Source organism: Mobula hypostoma, chromosome 13 (genome assembly GCF_963921235.1).
Source record: "Mobula hypostoma chromosome 13, sMobHyp1.1, whole genome shotgun sequence".
Lineage (NCBI taxonomy): Eukaryota > Metazoa > Chordata > Chondrichthyes > Myliobatiformes > Myliobatidae > Mobula > Mobula hypostoma.
This window is the reverse complement of record NC_086109.1, coordinates 79,596,414-79,617,103: the sequence shown is the minus strand read 5'-3', so window position 1 is coordinate 79,617,103 and position 20,690 is coordinate 79,596,414. Positions and strand designations below refer to the sequence as shown.

The window sequence follows — 20,690 nt, the reverse complement described above, 5'->3', positions numbered from 1 at the left end:
TAAAATGCACTGCAATTACCCACCTAGACCATTCTTTCAGCACTATTCAAACCTACTACATCCAGCACCAAGGTTAGGAGGTGCATGAGAACATAATTTCCACAAACGTCTGTGGGACTGAGAGTCCAGGGCTAAGGACTGGAGGCCCAGAGGCAGCCTATCTTGAGGTTGGAGGTCTGTGTCAGTGAGGGGTTGGGAGGGCGGGTAAGGGGTTTGTTTTGCTGTTGTTGTTCTTGTTGCTGCTTGTGTTGTTCTGTGCTGTGTGTTGTGTTGTTGTTGTGTTAAACATTGTGGGCATGCTATGTTGGTGCCAGATTGTGTAGCGAACTGCTCCCAGTACATTCGTGTGTGTGTTAGTTGTTAACATAAATGACACATTTCACTGTATGTTTCAATGTATATGTGATAAAGAAATCTAAAATTGAAAATCCCAGAAAGTCAGCATTAGAGGACTTCACTAGAAGGTCTGCAGTGAATCAAGAAAGTTGCTCCCCGTGATTTTGCCAAGGGTAATTAGGGAGACCTGCTCCCCTGAGCATCCCAAGAGCAATAAGGACAAGAAATGCTGGCTTTGCCAGTAATGCCCGATCATGAAAATAAATTAACTTGCAATGGAACCTGGAGACAAAAGCACTCACATAAACTCTGTCCTGTGTGGTGCAGGCTGGAGATTTGAAATGTGCTTTCCCACAGGTGGGATGCTACATGAAAATGTTCAGGGGAATGCTGACCTAACCCATTCCAGTGACAAGTAACAAAGCCCCTAACTCATTCCAGTGACAAGTAACACAGCCCCTAACCAGTTCCAGCGACAATGACACAGCCCCTAACCCGTTCCAGCGACAGTGACACTGATTTAACCCATTCCAGCCACAGTGACACTGCCTCTAACCCATTCCAGCCACAGTGACACTGATCTAACTCGTTCCAGCGAGAGTGACACTGATTTAACCCATTCCAGCCACAGTGACACCACCTCTAACCCACTCCAGCCACAGTGACACTGATTTAACCCGTTCCAGCCACAGAGACACTGCCTCTAACCCATTCCAGCCACAGAGACAGTGATTTAACCCGTTCCAGCCACAGTGACACCGCCTCTAACCCATTCCAGCCACAGAGACACTGATTTAACCCGTTCCAGCCACAGTGACACCGCCTCTAACCCATTCCAGCCACAGAGACACTGATTTAACCCGTTCCAGCCACAGGAACACTGATCTAACCCGTTCCAGCCACAGTGACACTGCCTCTAACCCATTCCAGCCACAGTGACACTGCCTCTAACCCATTCCAGCCACAGTGACACTGCTTCTAACCCATTCCAGCCACAGTGACACTGCCTCTAACCCATTCCAGCCACAGTGACACTGCCTGTAACCCGTTCCATAAGACCATAAGACAAAGGGGCAGAAGTAGGCCATTTGGCCCATTGAGTCTGCTCCGCCATTTTATCATGAGCTGATCCATTCTCCTATTTAGTCCCACTCCCCCGCCTTCTCACCATAACCTTTGATGCCCTGGCTACTCAGATACCTATCAACCTCTGCCTTAAATACACCCAACGACTTGGCCTCCACTGCCACCCGTGGCAACAAATTCCATAGATTCACCACCCTCTGGCTAAAAAAATTTCTTTGCATCTCTGTTCTGAATGGGCGCCCTTCAATCCTTAAGTCATGCCCTCTCGTACTAGACTCCTCTATCATGGGAAACAACTTTGCCACATCCACTCTGTCCATGCCTTTTAACATTCGAAATGTCTCTATGAGGTCTCCCCTCATTCTTCTAAACTCCAAGGAATACAGTCCAAGAGCAGACAAACGTTTCTCATATGTTAACCCTCTCTTTCCCGGAATCATTCTACTGAATCTTCTCTGTACCCTCTCCAACGTCAGCACATCCTTTCTTAAATAAGGAGACCAAAACTGCCCACAGTACTCCAAGTGAGGTCTCACCAGCACGTTATAGAGCCTCAACATCACATCCCTGCTCCTATACTCTATTCCTCTAGAAATGAATGCCAACATTGCATTTGCCTTCTTCACTACTGACTCAACCTGGAGGTTAACTTTAAGGGTATCCTGTACGAGGACTCCCAAGTCCCGTTGCATCTCAGAACTTTTGAGTTCTTTCCCCATTTAAATAATAGTCTGCCTGTTTATTTTTTCTGGCAAAGTGCATAACCATACACTTTCCAACATTGTACTTCATTTGCCACTTCTCTGCCCATTCTTCCAATCTATCCAAGTCTCTCTGCAGACACTCCATTTCCTCAGCACTACCGGCCCCTCCACCTATCTTCGTATCGTCAGCAAACTTAGCCACAAAGCCATCTATTCCATAATACAAATCGTTGATGTACAACGTAAAGAGAAGCGGCCCCAACACTGATCCCTGTGGAACACCACTGGTAACCGGCAGCCAACCAGAATAGGATCCCTTTATTCCCACTCTCTGTTCCCTGCCAATCAGCCAACGCTCTATCCACGTATGTAACTTTCCCGTAATTCCATGGGCTCTTATCTTGTCAAGTAGCCTCATGTGTGGCACCTTGTCAAAGGCCTTCTGAAAATCCAAATATACAACATCCACTGCATCTCCCTTGTCTACTGGTAATTTCCTCAAAAAATTGTAATAGGTTTGTCAGGCAGGATTTTCCTTTAAGGAATCCGTGCTGAGTTCTGCCTATCTTGTCATATGCCTCCAGGTACTCTGTAACCTCATCCTTGACAATCGACTCCAACAACTTCCCAACCACCGATGTCAAGCTAACAGGTCTATAATTTCCTTTTTGCTTCCTTGCCCCCTTCTTAAATGGCGGAGTAACATTTGCAATCTTCCAGTCTTCCGGAACCATGCCAGAATCTATCGACTTTTGAAAGATCATCACTAATGCCTCCGCAATCTCCACAGCTACTTCCTTCAGAACACGAGGGTGCATTCCATCTGGTCCAGGAGATTTATCTACATTTAGCCTATTCAGCTTCCTGAGTACTTTCTCTGTCATAATTGTGACTGCGCACACTTCTCTTCCCTGCCACCCTTCAGTGTCCGGTATACTGCTGATGTCTTCCTCAGTGAAGACTGATGCAAAATACTCGTTCAGATCCTCTGCCATCTCCTTATCTCCCATTACAATTTCTCCAGCATCATTTTCTATCGGTCCTATATCTACTCTCACCTGTCTTTTACTCTTTATATACTTGAAAAAGCTTTTAGTATCCTCTTTGATATTATTTGCTAGCTTCCAGTGACACTGACACTGATCTAACCCGTTCCAGCGACAATGACACTGCCTCTAACCCATTCTAGCCACAGTGACACTGACCTAACCCATTCCAGTGACCAGGGACACTGCCTCTAACCCATTCCAGTGACAGTGACACTGATCTAACCCGTTCCAGCCACAGGGACACTGCCTCTAACCCATTCCAGCAAAAGTGAACTTATGGTTTCAGGAGACCACCAGAATATTAATACAAGAGGAAGATGGAAATAACACCAATGAATTTCAGTGTAAAGGAATAAGTTCTTGCTGGAGAACACAGATGACACATTGAATCAATATCATTTGTCACTCACCTATCCAGTCTTATTATATACAGTACAAACATTGACCATTACTGAATGAGGAATGCCAATTAAATTCATGACACTGCAAGTATCAATGAACAATAAAGTTCCTGGCCATGCTGCATCTCACTAAAGATAGGCCAGCCATGCTAAAATGCTGCCATTGCTTCAAAGCTTGGAGAAATCCTAAGACTACTTGGGCTATAGTTACTTATAGATTAAGCAAACTAAATAACCAAATGACCATCTAGATACATTAGTAAAGGACTGAAGATTCATTAGTCTTTGGCACTGGCTCCAATATTGCTTATCCATCCCATTTTTTCCCCGTCTTTATGTAGATTCAAGTAGCTTGGTAAATGTTTAGGCCTGAGTCATGTAATTTCTTGCCAAAAGTCCAATTAACACTCTGACCAGAAGTAGTTTATCGAAAGATAATTCCTCTCACAAAATTGCTCTTTCACATTGGAATTAAATGAAATGAGGAAAGTCATTTGTTCCAAGAAATATAATCAATTGAAAGAAAAAAAATGAACTTGAAAATGTCCAACAGAGTGTACTTCACATTCAAAAAATACAGTAAACAACCAACCACAAGAAAGCAATTTCTTTTTCCTATGAATACAGTGCATTCTGGTTAATTGGGGCACATTGGAATCAGTACATTTTTGCCCAATTAAGTTATCCGAAGTTTCATGGAAAAAAATTAAAAAGGTATAAAAACGACAAACTGAATAACAAATTCTTAATTTACAGTAAATAAAAAACAGAACAAATTAGAACAGTACCAATACCACTACAGTACTACAAAACTGTGTATTAGTTTCTAAATGTTATCAGTGGAGAATTGTTCACTCTAAGCACAGTGTTGTACCTAGCTGCCACACAAGTGCACGCGTCTGACTCTAGTTAGGAGCTGTTTGGCAACAGTTGTCCACCCCATTTAAACAACATTGTGTCCCAAACAAACGAAGGTAATCCAAGGTATTTCCTTGATTCGTTTTTGTTTTTTTAAGAATTATTCCAAATAAGTGGCTGCCCCAATTAACTGTAATTCACTATATTCAAACTAACCCTCAGCTCTTGGTAGTGGTACATAAACCATCATGAACAGATATGGAATTAAGGCGGATTGAATTATTTTAATTTGACATCATGGTCAGCGCAGGCACTGTGCACCAAAAAGCCCATTCATGTGCTATAGTTTTCTATAATTTATCATTAGATGCCAAAAATTCAATCAGTCTAATATTTATAGTCACATATGCTAAAAGTTTTCAGAACAGATTTTGGGAAATTGCTTCTCAGTAGGAGGAAATGAAAACTTTTTAGACCCTCAGTAGCAAATGAACTACCAATGAAAAACGCCTATCAGACGCATGAGTTCAACCAGATTGCAGTCACCAATTTCCCTTTATACAAACATGCTGGGAGATGGCCAGCAATTTTGTAATTAGTGAAGTTACTATTTCTCACCTCAATAGAGGAGAGCATTAAGATCTAGAATAAGCCTACCCTCTAAATTGGAAAAATTCAAAGACAAGGGAATTCTGGAAGAGAAGACTAAAGAATTGATAACAATAAATGTTGCAAGTTGCCATGAAAATTCCAGTGAACTATCGCTGAAAACAAAAGCAAATAGTCTAATTTATTTTAACTGCTTCCTTTACAATTCAATTTAGAACAGAAAGGTAATTCAATAGGCAATTAAGCTTATTTGCCCTATTTCCAGACCAGAAAACAAAATTTAAAAAATCTTTTTAAAAATGAAAACGGCTAAGTGGTACAACTAGGAGACCTGTTGTTTCACAAATCTAACTCCTCTGTGCTATCTGTATGGAGTTTCCTTCAGTTACTCCTATTTCCTCCCATATTCCAAAGCATTGCAGGTGGTAGTTTAACTGGCTACAGTAAATTGACCCGGTTTGTCAGTGAATGGTAAAATCTTGGTTGGGGGTTGGGGGTTGGGGGTTGGGGGTGGGGGGGGGGATACGAGTTGGTGGAAATGTGAGGCAAGTAAAATTAGATTGGCAGAGAATTAGTGCAAACAAATTAAAAGCTCAAGAGTCAGCATGGATTTTGAAGCTGAACGGCCTATTTCAATTTTGAAACAGAATCCCAAATATGCTTTAACTTGCCACAGTATAAATACATGGATGCAGCGAAGGCTTGGTGCATTTGAGTATTGCAACTATTTGAAACAGCTCAGAAATGAGAGAAGCAAATGTCGTTATATAGTGTAGTGTGTGGTTTTTTAATCACATAATGGTCAGTGCAGCTCACATTTTGTCATTATAGCTCAATTTGCAATCCTTTTTATTTTTATAACACTGGTAGCATTTTTGATGGTTTTCCATTTTTCATCATGTTCTAATTAATCTCATGGCATTGTTCAAGGACAAATACTTTTCAGAAATTGTCATTCTGCAGTTTCCAACTTTTCTTCATTTTACTATTTTTGTCATGTTTACCTCTCCTCTACCTCTATATTGGAAATTTTAGTAGCATTTGAGTTGTATACAGGATTCCAATCATCTTAAAATGATTAAAATATCCAGAACCTCCAATGGGATAGAGGGCTGCTTTGTGTGCGAGGGGCAGAGCTAACTTTGTGTAAGTGTGCATGGTGGCAGCGGAGGTGGTTTTTTTATGTCGGTACCAGTACTTCATTTGGAGGAGGAGGAGAAGGAATGTTTATTCGATCCGCCCTGTGTCCTCAGAGACGTTATCAAATCTTGCTTAATCAGAAGGCAATACTGGGCTCATCCAAGGAATGGTCAGGGTTAGGAGAAAGCAATGAAATCTAGGTCTGTGGTAAAGGGAAGTTAAGGGACCATACAGACGGAGGCACAAAGTCAGAGGAATTAACCACTGGTAAACATACAACTTAAATAAATCAATTGGTGCAATTTGATATATGTGACATATTAAATGGATCTGCAAGGTGACCTACTAACAGATAAATTTGTATCAACAACACTGTGAACATCATTGTTCATTACAAAAGCTTACCTTGAGTGATCTGGAATAGCTGTCTGGTTCTTCTCCCATGTGACAACTGGAGTTGGAAGTCCACTAATTCCACACTCAAAACGGGCGATTCCATTCTCCTCCACTATCTGTGACTGTGGCTGCTGATGAAATTGTGACAAAGCTGGAAAAAAACATTTTCTTTGAGTGTAGTGAGATAAAAATTAAAGTAAGTTACTGCAACAAACACATGCTAAATACCTGCTTCTGGTATTAAAATAATAAAACCTCAGCAAATGTTTATGACAGTTGCTTTATGTTACAATTTAAAATGTCTTATACTCTGATGTTTAATGAGACTTGCTGCTTTAATCAAACATCAAAACTAGGAAGATCTGCATTACAAACATAATGACATGTTTCAGTAAGTATACTAAATATGCTAATAGTATAGGAATTTATCATCCCTTTCTTCCATGGTCTTCTGCCTTCTCCTATCAGATTCCCCATCCTCTAGCCGATTATCTCTTTCACCAATCAACTTCCCAGCTCTTTACTTCACCCTCTCATGGTTTCACCTATCACCTTGTACTTCTTCCTACTCTCCCACTACTTTCTTACTCTGACTTCTCATCTTTTTTTCCAGTCCTAATGAAGAGTCTCAGCTCAAAACATCAAATGTTTATTCCTTTCCATAAATGTTGCCTGGCCTGCTGAGTTCCTCCAGCATTTTGTGTGTGTTGCCTTGGATTTCCAGCATCTACAGATTTTCTCATGTTTTTAAATTAATCCAGTTTTTGAACATCTGCAAGATTTACTTAATAAAATGTCCTTATATGAAAATTGTGCACATAAGAAAAAAAGTTCATATTCTGTAAGCTAAGAAGCAAATTATTCAAAATAGATCATTTATAAAGTAGGTTCACTGCTATTTCCTTTATCTCCCTGGAACTGCTCTGTGGCTTCAAACTACGTAGTTGAGAGAAGCATGTAATGGAGTCATACAGGTCATCTTTCTCATAAAATTACAGCAGAAAGAATCATACATCAAAACTAGAACATTAAGAGTCAACCATTTTCAGTTGATAGCATTGTCAACTCTGAGCTGAAAGATTGCAAGTTCAAGTTCTATTCAGAAAACTCAAGCTCAAAATTTAAGCAGACACTTTCGAACAGATCTGAGGGAATGCTGCACTAGGAATGTCATCTTTGGGTGACAGATGAAAATAAAACCTATCTGTCCTATCTGGTGACAACATTTCATAAGAAAGTAAACACTCTCCCACATGGGAGGTTAGTTAGTTAGGAAAATTCAGTCGCTAGGTATACATGGAGAGGTGGTAAATTGGATTGGACATTGGCTCGATGGAAGAAGCCAGAGAGTGGTGGTAGAAAATTGCTTCTCTGAGTGGAGGCCTGTGTGCCACAGGGATCAGTGCTGGGTCCATTGTTATTTGTCATCTATATCAATGATCTGGATGATAATGTGGTAAATTGGATCAGCAAATTTGCTGATGATACAAAGATTGGAGGTGTAGTAGACAGTGAGGAAGGTTTTCAGAGCCTGCAGAGGGACTTGGACCAGCTGGAAAAATGGGCTGAAAAATGGCAGATGGAGTTTAATACTGACAAGTGTGAGGTATTGCACGTTGGAAGGACAAACCAACGTAGAACATACAGGGTTAATGGTAAGGCACTGAGGAGTGCAGTGGAACAGAGGGATCTGGGAATACAGATACAAAATTCCCTAAAAGTGTCGTCACAGGTAGATAGGGTCGTAAAGAGAGCTTTTGGTACATTGGCCTTTATTAATCGTAGTATTGAGTATAAGAGCTGGAATGTTATGATGAGGTTGTATAAGGCATTGGTGAGGCCGAATCTGGAGTATTGTGTTCAGTTTTGGTCACCAAATTACAGGAAGGATATAAATAAGGTTGAAAGAGTGCAGAGAAGGTTTACAAGGATGTTGCCGGGACTTGAGAAACTCAGTTACAGAGAAAGGTTGAATAGGTTAGGACTTTATTCCCTGGAGCATAGAAGAATGAGGGGAGATTTGATAGAGGTATATAAAATTATGATGGGTATAGATAAAGTGAATGCAAGCAGGCTTTTTCCACTGAGGCAAGGGGAGAAAAAAAACCAGAGGACATGGGTTAAGGGTGAGGGGGGAAAAGTTTAAAGGGAACATTAGGGGGGGCTTCTTCACACAGAGAGTGGTGGGAGTATGGAATGAGCTGCCAGACGAGGTGGTAAGTGCGGGTTCTTTTTTAACCTTTAAGAATAAATTGGACAGATACATGGATGGGAGGTGTATGGAGGGATATGGTCCGTGTGCAGGTCAGTGGGACTAGGCAGAAAATGGTTCGGCACAGCCAAGAAGGGCCAAAGGGCCTGTTTCTGTGCTGTAGTTTCTATGGTTCTATGGTTCTACTATATATATTATATAGTATATTATATATACACTCCCATATACCAAGTGTCCCCCGCTTTTCGAACGTTCGCTTTACGAAACCTCACTGTTACGAAAGACCTACATTGGTACCCTGTTTTCGCTTTCAGAAGGTGTTTTCACTGTTACGAAGAAAGGCAGCGCGCACCCCAAGCAGCCACTCTCCCACGGATTCTCGCCTGCATTGCTTAAACACGTTGCATTGAGCAGCCGTTAGCAAGATGAGTTCTAAGGTGTCGGAAAAGTCTAAAAGAGTTCGTAAGAGTGTTACACTTAGCGTAAAACTAGACATGATTAAGCGTTTCGATCGTGGTGAACGAAGCAAGGACAAAGTGAGTTCGGCTTGTGGAAGCTGACAAAGATGATGTTGAAGAGGTTTTGGCATCCCAGGACCAAGAATTGATAGATGAAGAGCTGATGCAATTGGAAGAGGAAGGATAACAATCAAAACCGAATGCAGTAGCGAAAGTGAAGTCGTCCAGGAACTGAACGTGAAGCAACTGTGTGCGATTTTCGCTGCAATGACAAAGTACGACTTTAATTTTGAAAGGGTATGTAGGTTTAGGGGATATTTGCAGGATATTTAGAGTCCTTACAAAGAACTGTGTGATAGAAAAATGCTCGAGGCTCAGCAGTCAAGCAAGCCTTCCACATCAGCCACAGCAGATGACGAACCTCGACCTTCGACATCGAGGCAGGCAGTCATAGGAGAAGATGAGCTGCCTGTCCTGATTGACGATGAGATGACACCCCCGTGTCCCACCACCCCAACCATCGGGCCCCGGACAGATACTGTACCGATTCGCGGAGAACGCAGTGGTAGCCAGGAGGCACACACTACATCTTTAAGAAAAAAGCCAAAATAAACATGCTAATTAATTAGGTGCTGCCTAGCACGTAGTTGTCAGCCCAGATCAGAGACGATGCAATCGGCAATCACCTCTGATCTGCGCCGACATTTACGTGCCTGGCAGCACCTAATTAATTAGCATGTTTATTTCGGCTTTTTTCTTAAAGATGTGCTGTGTGCCTCCCGACTACCCTGCGTGCTTCGCAGCAATGTATCAGTCGGCGGCCCAGAGGGTGGGGGCCACTGCACCACCCCAACCTGCGACGACTCAGTCTAACACACCATCATCAGTGTGCTCGGCGCTGAACCAATTCCGGTAAGTGATACTACACTGTACATACATTATTTCTACTTTATATAGGTTGTGTATTTTTACGTGTTATTTGGTATGATTTGGCAGCTTCATAGTTTAAAGGTTACTGGAGAGCGCGTTTATGCCAACAGCGCTTGTGTGAGATTTTCTGCCCAGAGCGCTTGCGTGAGATTTTTGCTACGGAGATCTGTGCAGGCAATTGTTGTAGAGAAGTATTTCTGCTTTATATAGGCTGTGTATTTATCATATCATTCCTGCTTTTACTACATGTTACTGTTATTTTAGGTTTTATGTGTTATTTGGCATGATTTGGTAGGTTATTTTTGGGTCTGCGAACGCTCACAAAATTTTCCCATATAAATAAATGGTAATTGCTTCTTTGCTTTACGACATTTCAGCTTATAAACCGTTTCATAGGAACGCTCTACCTTCAGATGGCAGGGGAAACCTGTATTATCCCACCATCATAACAAAAGCAGATCATAACATTGCTGTTTGCAAAAACATCATGTGTACTAAATGACTGCCATGCTTCCTGCATTAAAACAATCACCACACTTCAGAAAATAGAGGTATCTATAAAATATTTACAGATGACCCAGGACTCCGAAAAGAAATATATAAATGCAATTGTGTTTAAACAATCATGTTTAAGTGTTACTTAAACATGACAGATAGCTCTGTGTATCACGCCACCATGTCATAAGTGTGTACCTCACAAAAGTAAAGAACAAAGCAGACGTGTTATTCCCAGCTCTGTGTTTTTCCTTCAATTAGTTTTATGTTTTGTAATTACAAAACATAACACTGTAGATATTAACTAACCCAATAAAGCCTGGCTGCTTCCAACAAAAACGCTTCATTCAAATGTTATCATTATAAATTTTAAATCTAAAGTTCTATTTATAATTTGATATAAATTATGCAATCTCACAGCTAGTCTCACAAACATTTATGATTTGAGATATTTATTGAGTGTCAGAATTTTAAGTATTGACGGAACAAAATCTGGAGCAATAATACAGCTTTACTAGACTCCACATGTGGACTCAATGGTTAGAATAGCAGCTATAGAATGAAAATTAATTTCTACAGATAGTTTTGGGAATGATTCTCTACATTGAGAAAAATCCTTCACAACACTATCCCCATTCTTTCTTGCTGTAATTTTACACCTCAGCTCTGACAAACTTCTAGGTTAGAAATGGAAGTACTCCAGTAAACACACAAAGTGCTGGAGGAACTCAGCAAGCCAGGCAGCAACTATGGAAAAAAGAACAGTTGACTTTGCGGGCTGAGACCCTTCATCAGGACTGGATAAAAACCAATGAGGTGTGGAGAAAGAAGTAAGAAACACACGATAGGTGAAACTGGGAGGTGGGGTGAGGGGTGAAGTAAAGAGTTGGGAAGTTAATTGGTGAAAGAGATACAGGGCTGGAGAAAGGGGGAGTCTGATAGGAGAGAACAGAACACCATGGAAGAAAGAAAAGGGAGAGGAGCACCAGAGGGAGGTGATGGGCAGGCAAGGAGATAAAGTTAGAGAGGGAAAAGGGAATGGGGAATAGTGAAGGAGAGGGCGGGGGGTATTACTGGAAGTTCAAGAAATCAATGCTCATGCCAACTACTGGAGGCTACCCAGTTGGAATATAAGGTATTGCTCCTCCAACCTGAGTGGCCTCATCGCAACGGTTGAGGAGACCATAGACTAACTAACATGTCAGAATAGCAATAGGAAGTGGAATTAAAATGGGTGGCCACTGGCAGATCGTGCTTTTTCTGGCAGGTAGGTGCTCGGCGAAGTGGTCTCCCAAACTAAGTCAGGTCTCATACAGGAGGCCACACCGGGAGCACCAGATGCAATAGACTCCCAGATGAAGTGTCGCCTCACCCAGAAGGACTGTTTGGGCCCTGAATGGTAGTGAGGGGGGAGGAGTAGGGGCAGATGTAGCATTTATAACCATATAACCATACAACAATTACAGCACAGAAACAGGCCATCTCCGCCCTTCTAGTCCGTGCCAAACTCTTACTCTTACCTAGTCCCACCGACCTGCACTCAGCCCATAACCCTCCATTCCTTTCCTGTCCATATATCTATCCAATTTAACTTTAAACGACAACATCGAACCTGCCTCAACCACTTCTGCTAGAAGCTCGTTCCACACAGCTACCACTTTCTGAGTAAAGAAGTTCCCCCTCATGTTATCCCTAAACTTTTGCCCTTTAACTCTCAACTCATGTCCTCTTGTTTGAATCTCCCCCATTCTCAATGGAAAAAGCCTATCCACGTCAACTCTATCTATCCCCCTCATAATTTTAAACACCTCTATCAAATCCCCCCTCAACCTTCTACACTCTAAAGAATAAAGACCTAATTTGTTCAATCTTTCTCTGTAACTTGGGAGATGAAACCCAGGCAACATTTCAGTAAACCTCCTCCGTATTCTCTCAATTTTATTGACATCTTTCCTATAATTATAATTGTTTCACTTGCAAGGATAAGTGCCAGGAGTGAGATCAGTGGGGAAGGACGAATGAACAAGGGAGTCATGTAGTCCATGTAGAAGACAGAAAGTTGGGGGGAGGGAAAGATGTGCTTTGTGATGGGATCATTTCAGTACTAGTGAAAAAATGTTCAAGCTACACCACCTAAACTCTAGAAAAAAGCTCATTCAAAACTCAGTCATCAAAATATAGTCAATATGAAGTTTATGTATGTACAAATCTGTCCTTGTTACACAATACCAACCCCTGACAATAAAGATGCATGACTAGACACTGGAGAATATGGACTACTTACATATATCGCACTTAAAACAAAAGATTCATGTGAAATTCACTACTACTTGGACATCTGAATAAAAGCGTGCTTTAAGATCAAGAGTGATCTAGCACAAGGTTCCTGGTCTACAAGGCACTGTGTGTGAGATGCAAGCGGCTGAATGACTTTTTCTGCTCCTATTTCTTATCTCCTTACTACAAAGAGGGTCTGCTGATTTAAAAGAACACCACCACTACTCCAGAAGTCTGATTTTCTGAGCTAGTAAAAAAAAATGCCAGATGTGCTTCAATTGTATTTACGAGCTCAATTTTTAATAGAGCTAATACGCTACTTCAAATAAACCAACTATATTAAAATGATGGACTGAAGTGATACAATCATGTTAATCAGCTGTTCTGTAACACTGTCAGTAGAGACTTCTGACCCAAACCATTATTCCCTTCACCTGTTACACACTTGTCAAGCCTCAAGCTTGATTATACTATGTGAATAATCACTGTTCTCAGAAATCAAAGGTAGATCATGCACGCATATAGAACAGATCATTGTAGAGTAGTTAGCAGGTTTGTGCTTCTCAATGGTTTTTCTAATTAAAACACATTATCCCCATAGCTTTACTATAACTGATGTTGACCTCATGTCTAACAAACTAAATAGTCAATGCAACAAGAAAACATTCACATTATGCTCTTACTGGAAAACACGAGAACAGACATTGTGGTTTATTTAAAGAAAGGAAATACCTGTACATCAGTTTTTCTTCGGAGGTATGAAAAATAAATAAGCAATTCCTCTTTGAATTGCATGGCATATTTCTGTATGGATTATTAAATTCCTGGGGAGATTGAGCACAACGGCCTATTTTGTATTTCACTGTATTTCCTGTATTATAGTGCCTGTAGATTAAAACTATTTCAAAACTTCATTGGCTGGAGAAAACTCTGGGATGTCTTAAAATTATTAATTATAAATACATCTTTTTCATTACTCCATGCTCCAAAATATTTTAAAATTATTTTCCAGATTATCTTCTTGTTGCTGGAAACCACATCGTAATGTAACAAACATATGACTATGAAAATAATACAGAAGAAACTTTTAGAATCACAAGCAAAGCATGGTTAATGCCATGCCATCTTAAAAAAACATAAAACTTCAACCAAGTTATTGATGGGGCCATCAGAAGTTTAAAATGAATAACTAACATCTTAAAACTCTAAAATCTGTAAACATCATCTATCCACACCAGGAATACTGGTAGCTATTAATGAAGCTTTTGCAATTGTTGTAATTATATTGCCAATGTACTGTATATGAATAGAAACATAGAAAACCTACAGCACAATACAGGCCCTTCAGCCCACAAAGTTGTGCTGAACATGTCCTTACCTTAGAAATTACTAAACTTACCTATAGCCCACTATTTTTCTAAGCTCCATGTACCTATCCAAAAGTCTCTTAAAAGACCCTATCGTATCCTCCTCCACCACTGTTGCCAGCAGCCAATTCCACGCACTCATCACTCTCTGAGTAAAAAACTTACCCCTGACATCTCCTCTGTACCTACTCCCCAGCACCTTAAACCTGTGTCCTCTTGTGGCAACCATTTCAGCCCTGGGAAAAAGCCTCTGACTATCCACACGATCAATGCCTCTCATCATCTTATACACCTCTATCAGGTCACCTCTCATCCTCTGTCGCTCCAAGGAGAAAAGGCTGAGTTCACTCAACCTATTCTCAGAAGGCATGCTCCCCAATCCACACAACATCCTTGTAAATCTCCTCTGCACCCTTTCCATGGCTTCCACATCCTTCCTGCAGTGAGGTGACCAGAACTGAGCACAGTACTCCAAGTGGGGTCTGAGCAGGGTCTTATATAGCTGCAACATTACTTCTTGGCTCCTAAATTCAATTCCACGATTGATGAAGGCCAATACACCATACGTCTTCTTAACCACAGAGTCAACCTGTGTAGCTGCTTTGTGCGTCCTGTGGACTCAGACCCCAAGATCCCTCTGATCTTTCACATCGCCGAGAGTCTTACCATTAATACTATATTCTGCCATCATATTTGACCTACCAAAATGAACCACTTGGTCCATCTGCCACTTCTCAGCCCAGTTTTGCACCCTATCAATGTCCCGCTGTAACCTCTTGACAGCCGTCCACACTATCCACAACACCTCCAACCTTTGTGTCATCAGCAAACTTACTAACCCATCCTTCCACTTCCTCATCCAGGTCATGTATAAAAATCACGAAGAGTAAGGGTCCCAGGACAGATTCCTGAGGCACTCCACTGGTGACCAACCTCCATGCAGAATATGACTCGTCTACAACCACTCTTTACCTTCTGTGGACAAGCCAGTTCTGGATCCACAAAGCAATTCCATGCCTCCTTACTTTCTCAATAAGCCTGGCATGGGGTACCTTATCAAATGCCTTGCTGAAATCCATATACACTACATCTGCTGCTCTACCATCATCAATGTGTTTAGTCACATCCTCAAAAAATTCAATCAGGCTCGTCAGGCATGACCTGTCCTTGACAAAGTCATGCTGACTATTCCTAATCATATTATACCTCTCCAAATGTTCATAAATCCTGCCTCTCATGATCTTCTCCATCAACTTACCAACCACTGAAGTAAGACTCACTGGTCTATAATTTCCTGGGCTATCTCTACTCCCTTTCTTGAATAAAGAAACAACATCCGTAACCCTTCAATCCTCAGGAACCTCTCCCATCCCTACTGATGATGCGAAGATTATCACCAGAGGCTCAGCAATGGCTAACAAATCTTCTATACCTAAGGTATTCAGACAACATGCATAATCATTGTAATTCATTGGAGGGAGGAGAAGGTGGCGACGCAGCCTCTCCGGTGAGTGATATCGTATTTGTAAGTAGGATGCCGAGCACAATTCTGATTTGATGGAGACCGACGTGAGAAGCACGGAGGAACATCTGGAGAAACTTCTGAAATGCCCAGTTTGCTGCCGCTGCTACTGTGCAATCAAGAATCTCCGGAGGGGAAGGTCCCAAATCCTCGGCTTTGCCTGTTGCTGGCAGCCGGGGCTGGGGTCGAAGCGCTCGGCAGAGATGGTGCTTGGTGTTGGAGGGCTGGTCGGACGCTCGAAGTTTTTGGACGGACTGAGAGTCGGACTGTGGTCGGGTGCTTCAAGGATGCTGCATCAGCAAGTTTGCAGGGCTGGAAGCTCATTGCAGGGAGAGTTTTCTTCCTTCTACCGTCTGCGTGAGATGATGGGACTTTCGAGACGCTTTGAGACTTTTTTTTTTACTGTGCCCATGGTCTGTTCTTCTATCAAATTACGGTATTGCTTGCACTGTTGTAACTATATGTTATAATTTATGTGTTTTTTGTCAGTTTTTCAGACTTGGTCTGTCTTGTGTTTCTGTGATATCATACTGGAGGAACATTGTATCATTTCTTAATGCATGCATTACTAAATGACAATAAAAGAGGACAGCGTGTCCTCATAATCTAATCTAATCTAATCATACATATATAACAATAAATCCAATTCCTTCTCAGGAAAAATTTGTTGCCCTTTTGATTCCCCCTTCCCTCCCCCCAATTACTGATCCAGTCCAAAGTCAAAATCAAATGTTCTTCAGGCAACATTTCTGTTTTTACTTGAAAAAAATACATAGTTTCTGCAGTTAATTAGTATCATATCAAAGGAGCTCATAACATTGACAACAATGTGTTCTATACCATTGCACAGCAATCAACTAATCAGTATTCAGTCCAGGTTTCACAAGGATCACTCATCTTCAGACCTCACTGAAGACTTCATCTATTTCAGTCGGAGAAGCTGAATTCCACCAGCAAGGTGTGAGTGCCTGTCCGAATATCTGGCCTACTTTAATATTAAGAAACCTCGAGAAAACAGAAGTTAATAGAAATCAACAAGAATCAATGGTTAGAGTCAAAGCTAGGACAAAGGAAATAAGTGTAGTTCTTGGAAGTTAGTCTCCTTGGCCCAAGGACATCACTGTAGGAGTTCCACAAGGTAAGGTGTAGGTGTTCTAGACTCAGTCATCTTTGACTATTTCATTAATACTCATCCATTTTACGAGAGGAACAGTGAGACATTTACAGATGGTTACAAATGTCTAATTCCATTATAACTTGTTAACTTGGCAATGTGTTTCAGTGGGTAGCATTTGCTGACAGATGCAGATTAAAGGTTCAATTCTCAATACGCTTTGAAACAAAAATCTAGCCTGATGCTCCAATATAGCACTAAGGTAAGTTATACTTTCAGGTGACACCTTCAGCTAAGAAATCACTGGACTACTACTGAGAGGCTACACATCCAGTGAAATGATTTTGTATCACATTATAACGGCTAGGTAAATAAAATAGAATAAAATCTGGATCAGTAATGCCAACCAGCCAGTTGCCAGACTGTTGTAAAATCACCATAGCCAAATACGCATATCGTAAGGTTCCAACAGAAATTAGTTAATGACTATACAATCTGTTTTTGACATGATAACTGAGCATTAAATGAAAATAAAAACTACAGATGCTGAAAGTCCAAAATGACAACAGAAACTATTGAAAAAAATGTAGCAGGTAAGAGGCATTTATAGAAAGAGAATTACAGTTAATACTCTCGATTACAAATATTTTATAAGAACCAAAAAACAGAGTTACTCTTAAGTTAAAAAATCCAGAAGATGAATAGATAGAACATCTGTGATAAGTTAAGGTCAGTGTTGCCAGGGCAATACTTAGTATTTGCTAGGGCACTGAACTGGACCAAGACCTCCAGTTAATTCATTTTTAGGGGCAATTAGAGGGTGATAATACAAAAGGAACTCTGAACAACATAGTGAATTGCAGGGCTTGGGACATGATGGGTGGGAATAAAGGGATCCTATTCTGATTGGTTGCTGGATACTAGTGGTGTTCCGCAGGGGTCGGTGTTGGGGCCGCTTCTTTTTACGATGTATATCGATGATTTGGATTATGGATTAAATGGTTTTGTGGCTAAGTTTGCAGATGACACCAAGATAGGTGGAGGAGCAGGAAATGTTGAAGAAACAGAAAGGTTGCAGAGAGACTTAGTTAGTTTAGGAGAGTGGGCAAAGAAATGACAGATGAGATACAACGTTGACAAATGTACGGTTGTACGTTTTGGAAGAAGAAATAATCGGGCAGATTATTTTTTAGATGGGGAGAAAATTCAAAAATCGGAAGTGCAAAGGGACTTGGGGGTCCTCGTGCAGGATACCCTAAAGGTTAACCACCAAGTTGGATCGGCGGTAAGGAAAGCGAATGCTATGTTGGCATTCATTTCAAGAGGAATAGTGTATAAAAGTAAGGAGGTGTTGATGAGGCTCTATGGGGCATTAGTGAGACCTCATTTGGAATACTGTGTGCAGTTTTGGGCCCCTTATCTTAGAAAGGATGTACTGATGTTGGAGAGAGTTCAGAGAAGGTTTACGAGGATGATTCCTGGAATGCAGGGGCTAACACATGAGGAGCGTTTGTCGGCTCTTGGACTGTATTCATTAGAGTATAGAAGATTGAGAGGGGATCTCATAGAAACATTTTGAATGTTGAAAGGGTTGGACAGAGTAGATGTGGAAAGGTTGTTTCCCTTGGTGGGTGAGTCCAGGACAAGAGGCCATAGTCTTAGAATTAGAGGGCACCCAGTTAAAACAGAGATGAGGAGAAATTTTTTTAGCCAGAGGGTCGTGGATTTGTGGAACTCGTTGCCACATACAGCTGTGGAGGCCCGATCATTGAGCGTGTTTAAGGAGGAGATTGACAGGTATCTAATTAGTCAGGGTATCAAGGGATATGGGGAAAAAGCCGGAATTTGGAACTAGATGGGTGAATAGTTTAGCTCATGGGGGAGCTGCGGAGCAGACTCGATGGGCCGAATGGCCTACTTCTGCTCCTTTGTCTTATGATCTTGTGGTGATCATCGGGTTCAGCTGTGATAATGAAAAGGCAGTATCACAGATGGATTGCTTACAACAGTAATGACCAGTTCTAATACCGGCAGGAAAGCAAATTCACTGAAGTTGTAGAATTCATTACCAAATACAGAAGGCCACAGCCCGCCCACACAGAAGATGAAATATTGCTCCTCAAGCTTGTATTAGGGTTTGTTATAGTGCAGGACACCAAGGACAGATAGTTCAGTGTGGGGAGAAGTTGGCTCATCAGGCTTTGGCAAGAATAGGCTTGGGCGAGGTAAGTATCTGGTATGTTTCTTCTTCTTCATTCTTCCTCTGTTAGTACCGAGTTAGTACAGTGAGGATGGCTCCAGGGGCTGGGTTGTGTTTCTTATGTGAGATACAGGAATTCTGGGAGACCCCCAGCCTCTCGGAAAACCACATCTGCACCAAGTGCACTGAGATGCAACTCCTCAGGGAACGTGTAAAGGAAATGGAGCTGCAGCTCAATGACCCTCTACTCATACAGGAAACTAAGGAGGTGGGCACCCCTAAGCTGCAGGAGGCAGGTACCTCGGTGACTGTTAGAAGAGGGAAAGGAAATAGGCAGCCACAGCAGAGTACCCCTATGGCTGTTCCCTTTAATAATAAATATATCACTTAGGATACTCTCTGGCACTATGGCTCAGAAAGGGGGCAGGGGCAGAAAAGAGGACTGCAGTAGTGATAAGGGATCCCATAGTTGGAGTACATACAAGTAGATACAAGATTCTGTGGTTGCAATAGGGACACCCAGCTGGTATATTGTCTCCCAGGTGCCAGGATCAGGGACATCTCGGATTGGGTGCACAGCATTCTAAAGGTGGAAGGAGAGCAGTCAGAAGTCTTGGTACTGTCACATACCCTATGACAGGAATAAAGAACCAGCAGAGATGTAAAACACTTTGGACTCCAGAATTGCTATTAACTAATAATATTTATTAGTAACTATGCAATACAGTAATATAAATGTAGATAAATCAAACAGGTTAGCAATGATTTTTTATATATATATATATATGTAAATCAATAAGTGTGGAAATATATGTATGAAAAACCACGCTTCTTTAAGTCTAGAGGTAAAAAGATACAGTCTTACGATGATGAGCAAAGTTCAGTCGTGATATTGAGTTGAGTAGTGATAGAGAGAGAGAGAGAGAGAGAGAGAGAGAGGGAGAGAGAGAGGTTTGAGTCTTCAGGTGAGCTGACGCCGTCGATCTTCTCGTTGTCCTTCAAAATCCTTTAAAAGTCACTGACTGTGACTTTAACAAAGGGGACTGGTTTTCTGTGGTGGAGCTATCACCCAGGCGAGGGTGGACACATGGACAACTCCCCACCAGTCAATCCTTTTCCTTTTTCACTGCAAGAGTGACTGATTGATCCTCCAAAACCCACTTTTTCTGTGGGCACAACAAAGTTCATTCAGTGCCCAAAACATGTGTCTCTGGTCTATCATCTGACCTCCTATTTTATCTTCCCGTTCTGAGCATCAACTGTCATTCAAATAACTCCTCCTTCTTCTCTCTGTGTAAGAAAATCACAAGCAGGTGAACTGTCCTTGAGAAGTATCATCACGCTGCCAAAAATCATAACATCGAGTGTCCATCAAATAACGCCCTCGGTTATCATAGCAACTTACGAGCTGCTCGGTGCTGTCTCCAACTCAGCAGAAATCCAGAAGTTACTTCTAGATCTTTCTCGTTCCTTAAAGTGACAGTACAACAGTTAGTCTTCATATCTCTCTCTCTTCAAAACACAGTTAATAGGGGT

The 20,690-nt window shown here is 41.5% G+C and overlaps 1 protein-coding gene across 1 annotated transcript in view; it reads right to left on the bottom strand.

Moving 5' to 3' along the window:
* Positions 1–20,690, bottom strand: part of igdcc4 (immunoglobulin superfamily, DCC subclass, member 4) — a 183,522-nt gene that overhangs the window by 105,025 nt on the left and 57,807 nt on the right. Inside the window, exon 3 of the mRNA XM_063066033.1 lies at positions 6,589–6,730. Coding sequence (XP_062922103.1) covers positions 6,589–6,730 — 142 coding nt within the window. The remainder of the gene's footprint in view (positions 1–6,588; positions 6,731–20,690) is intronic.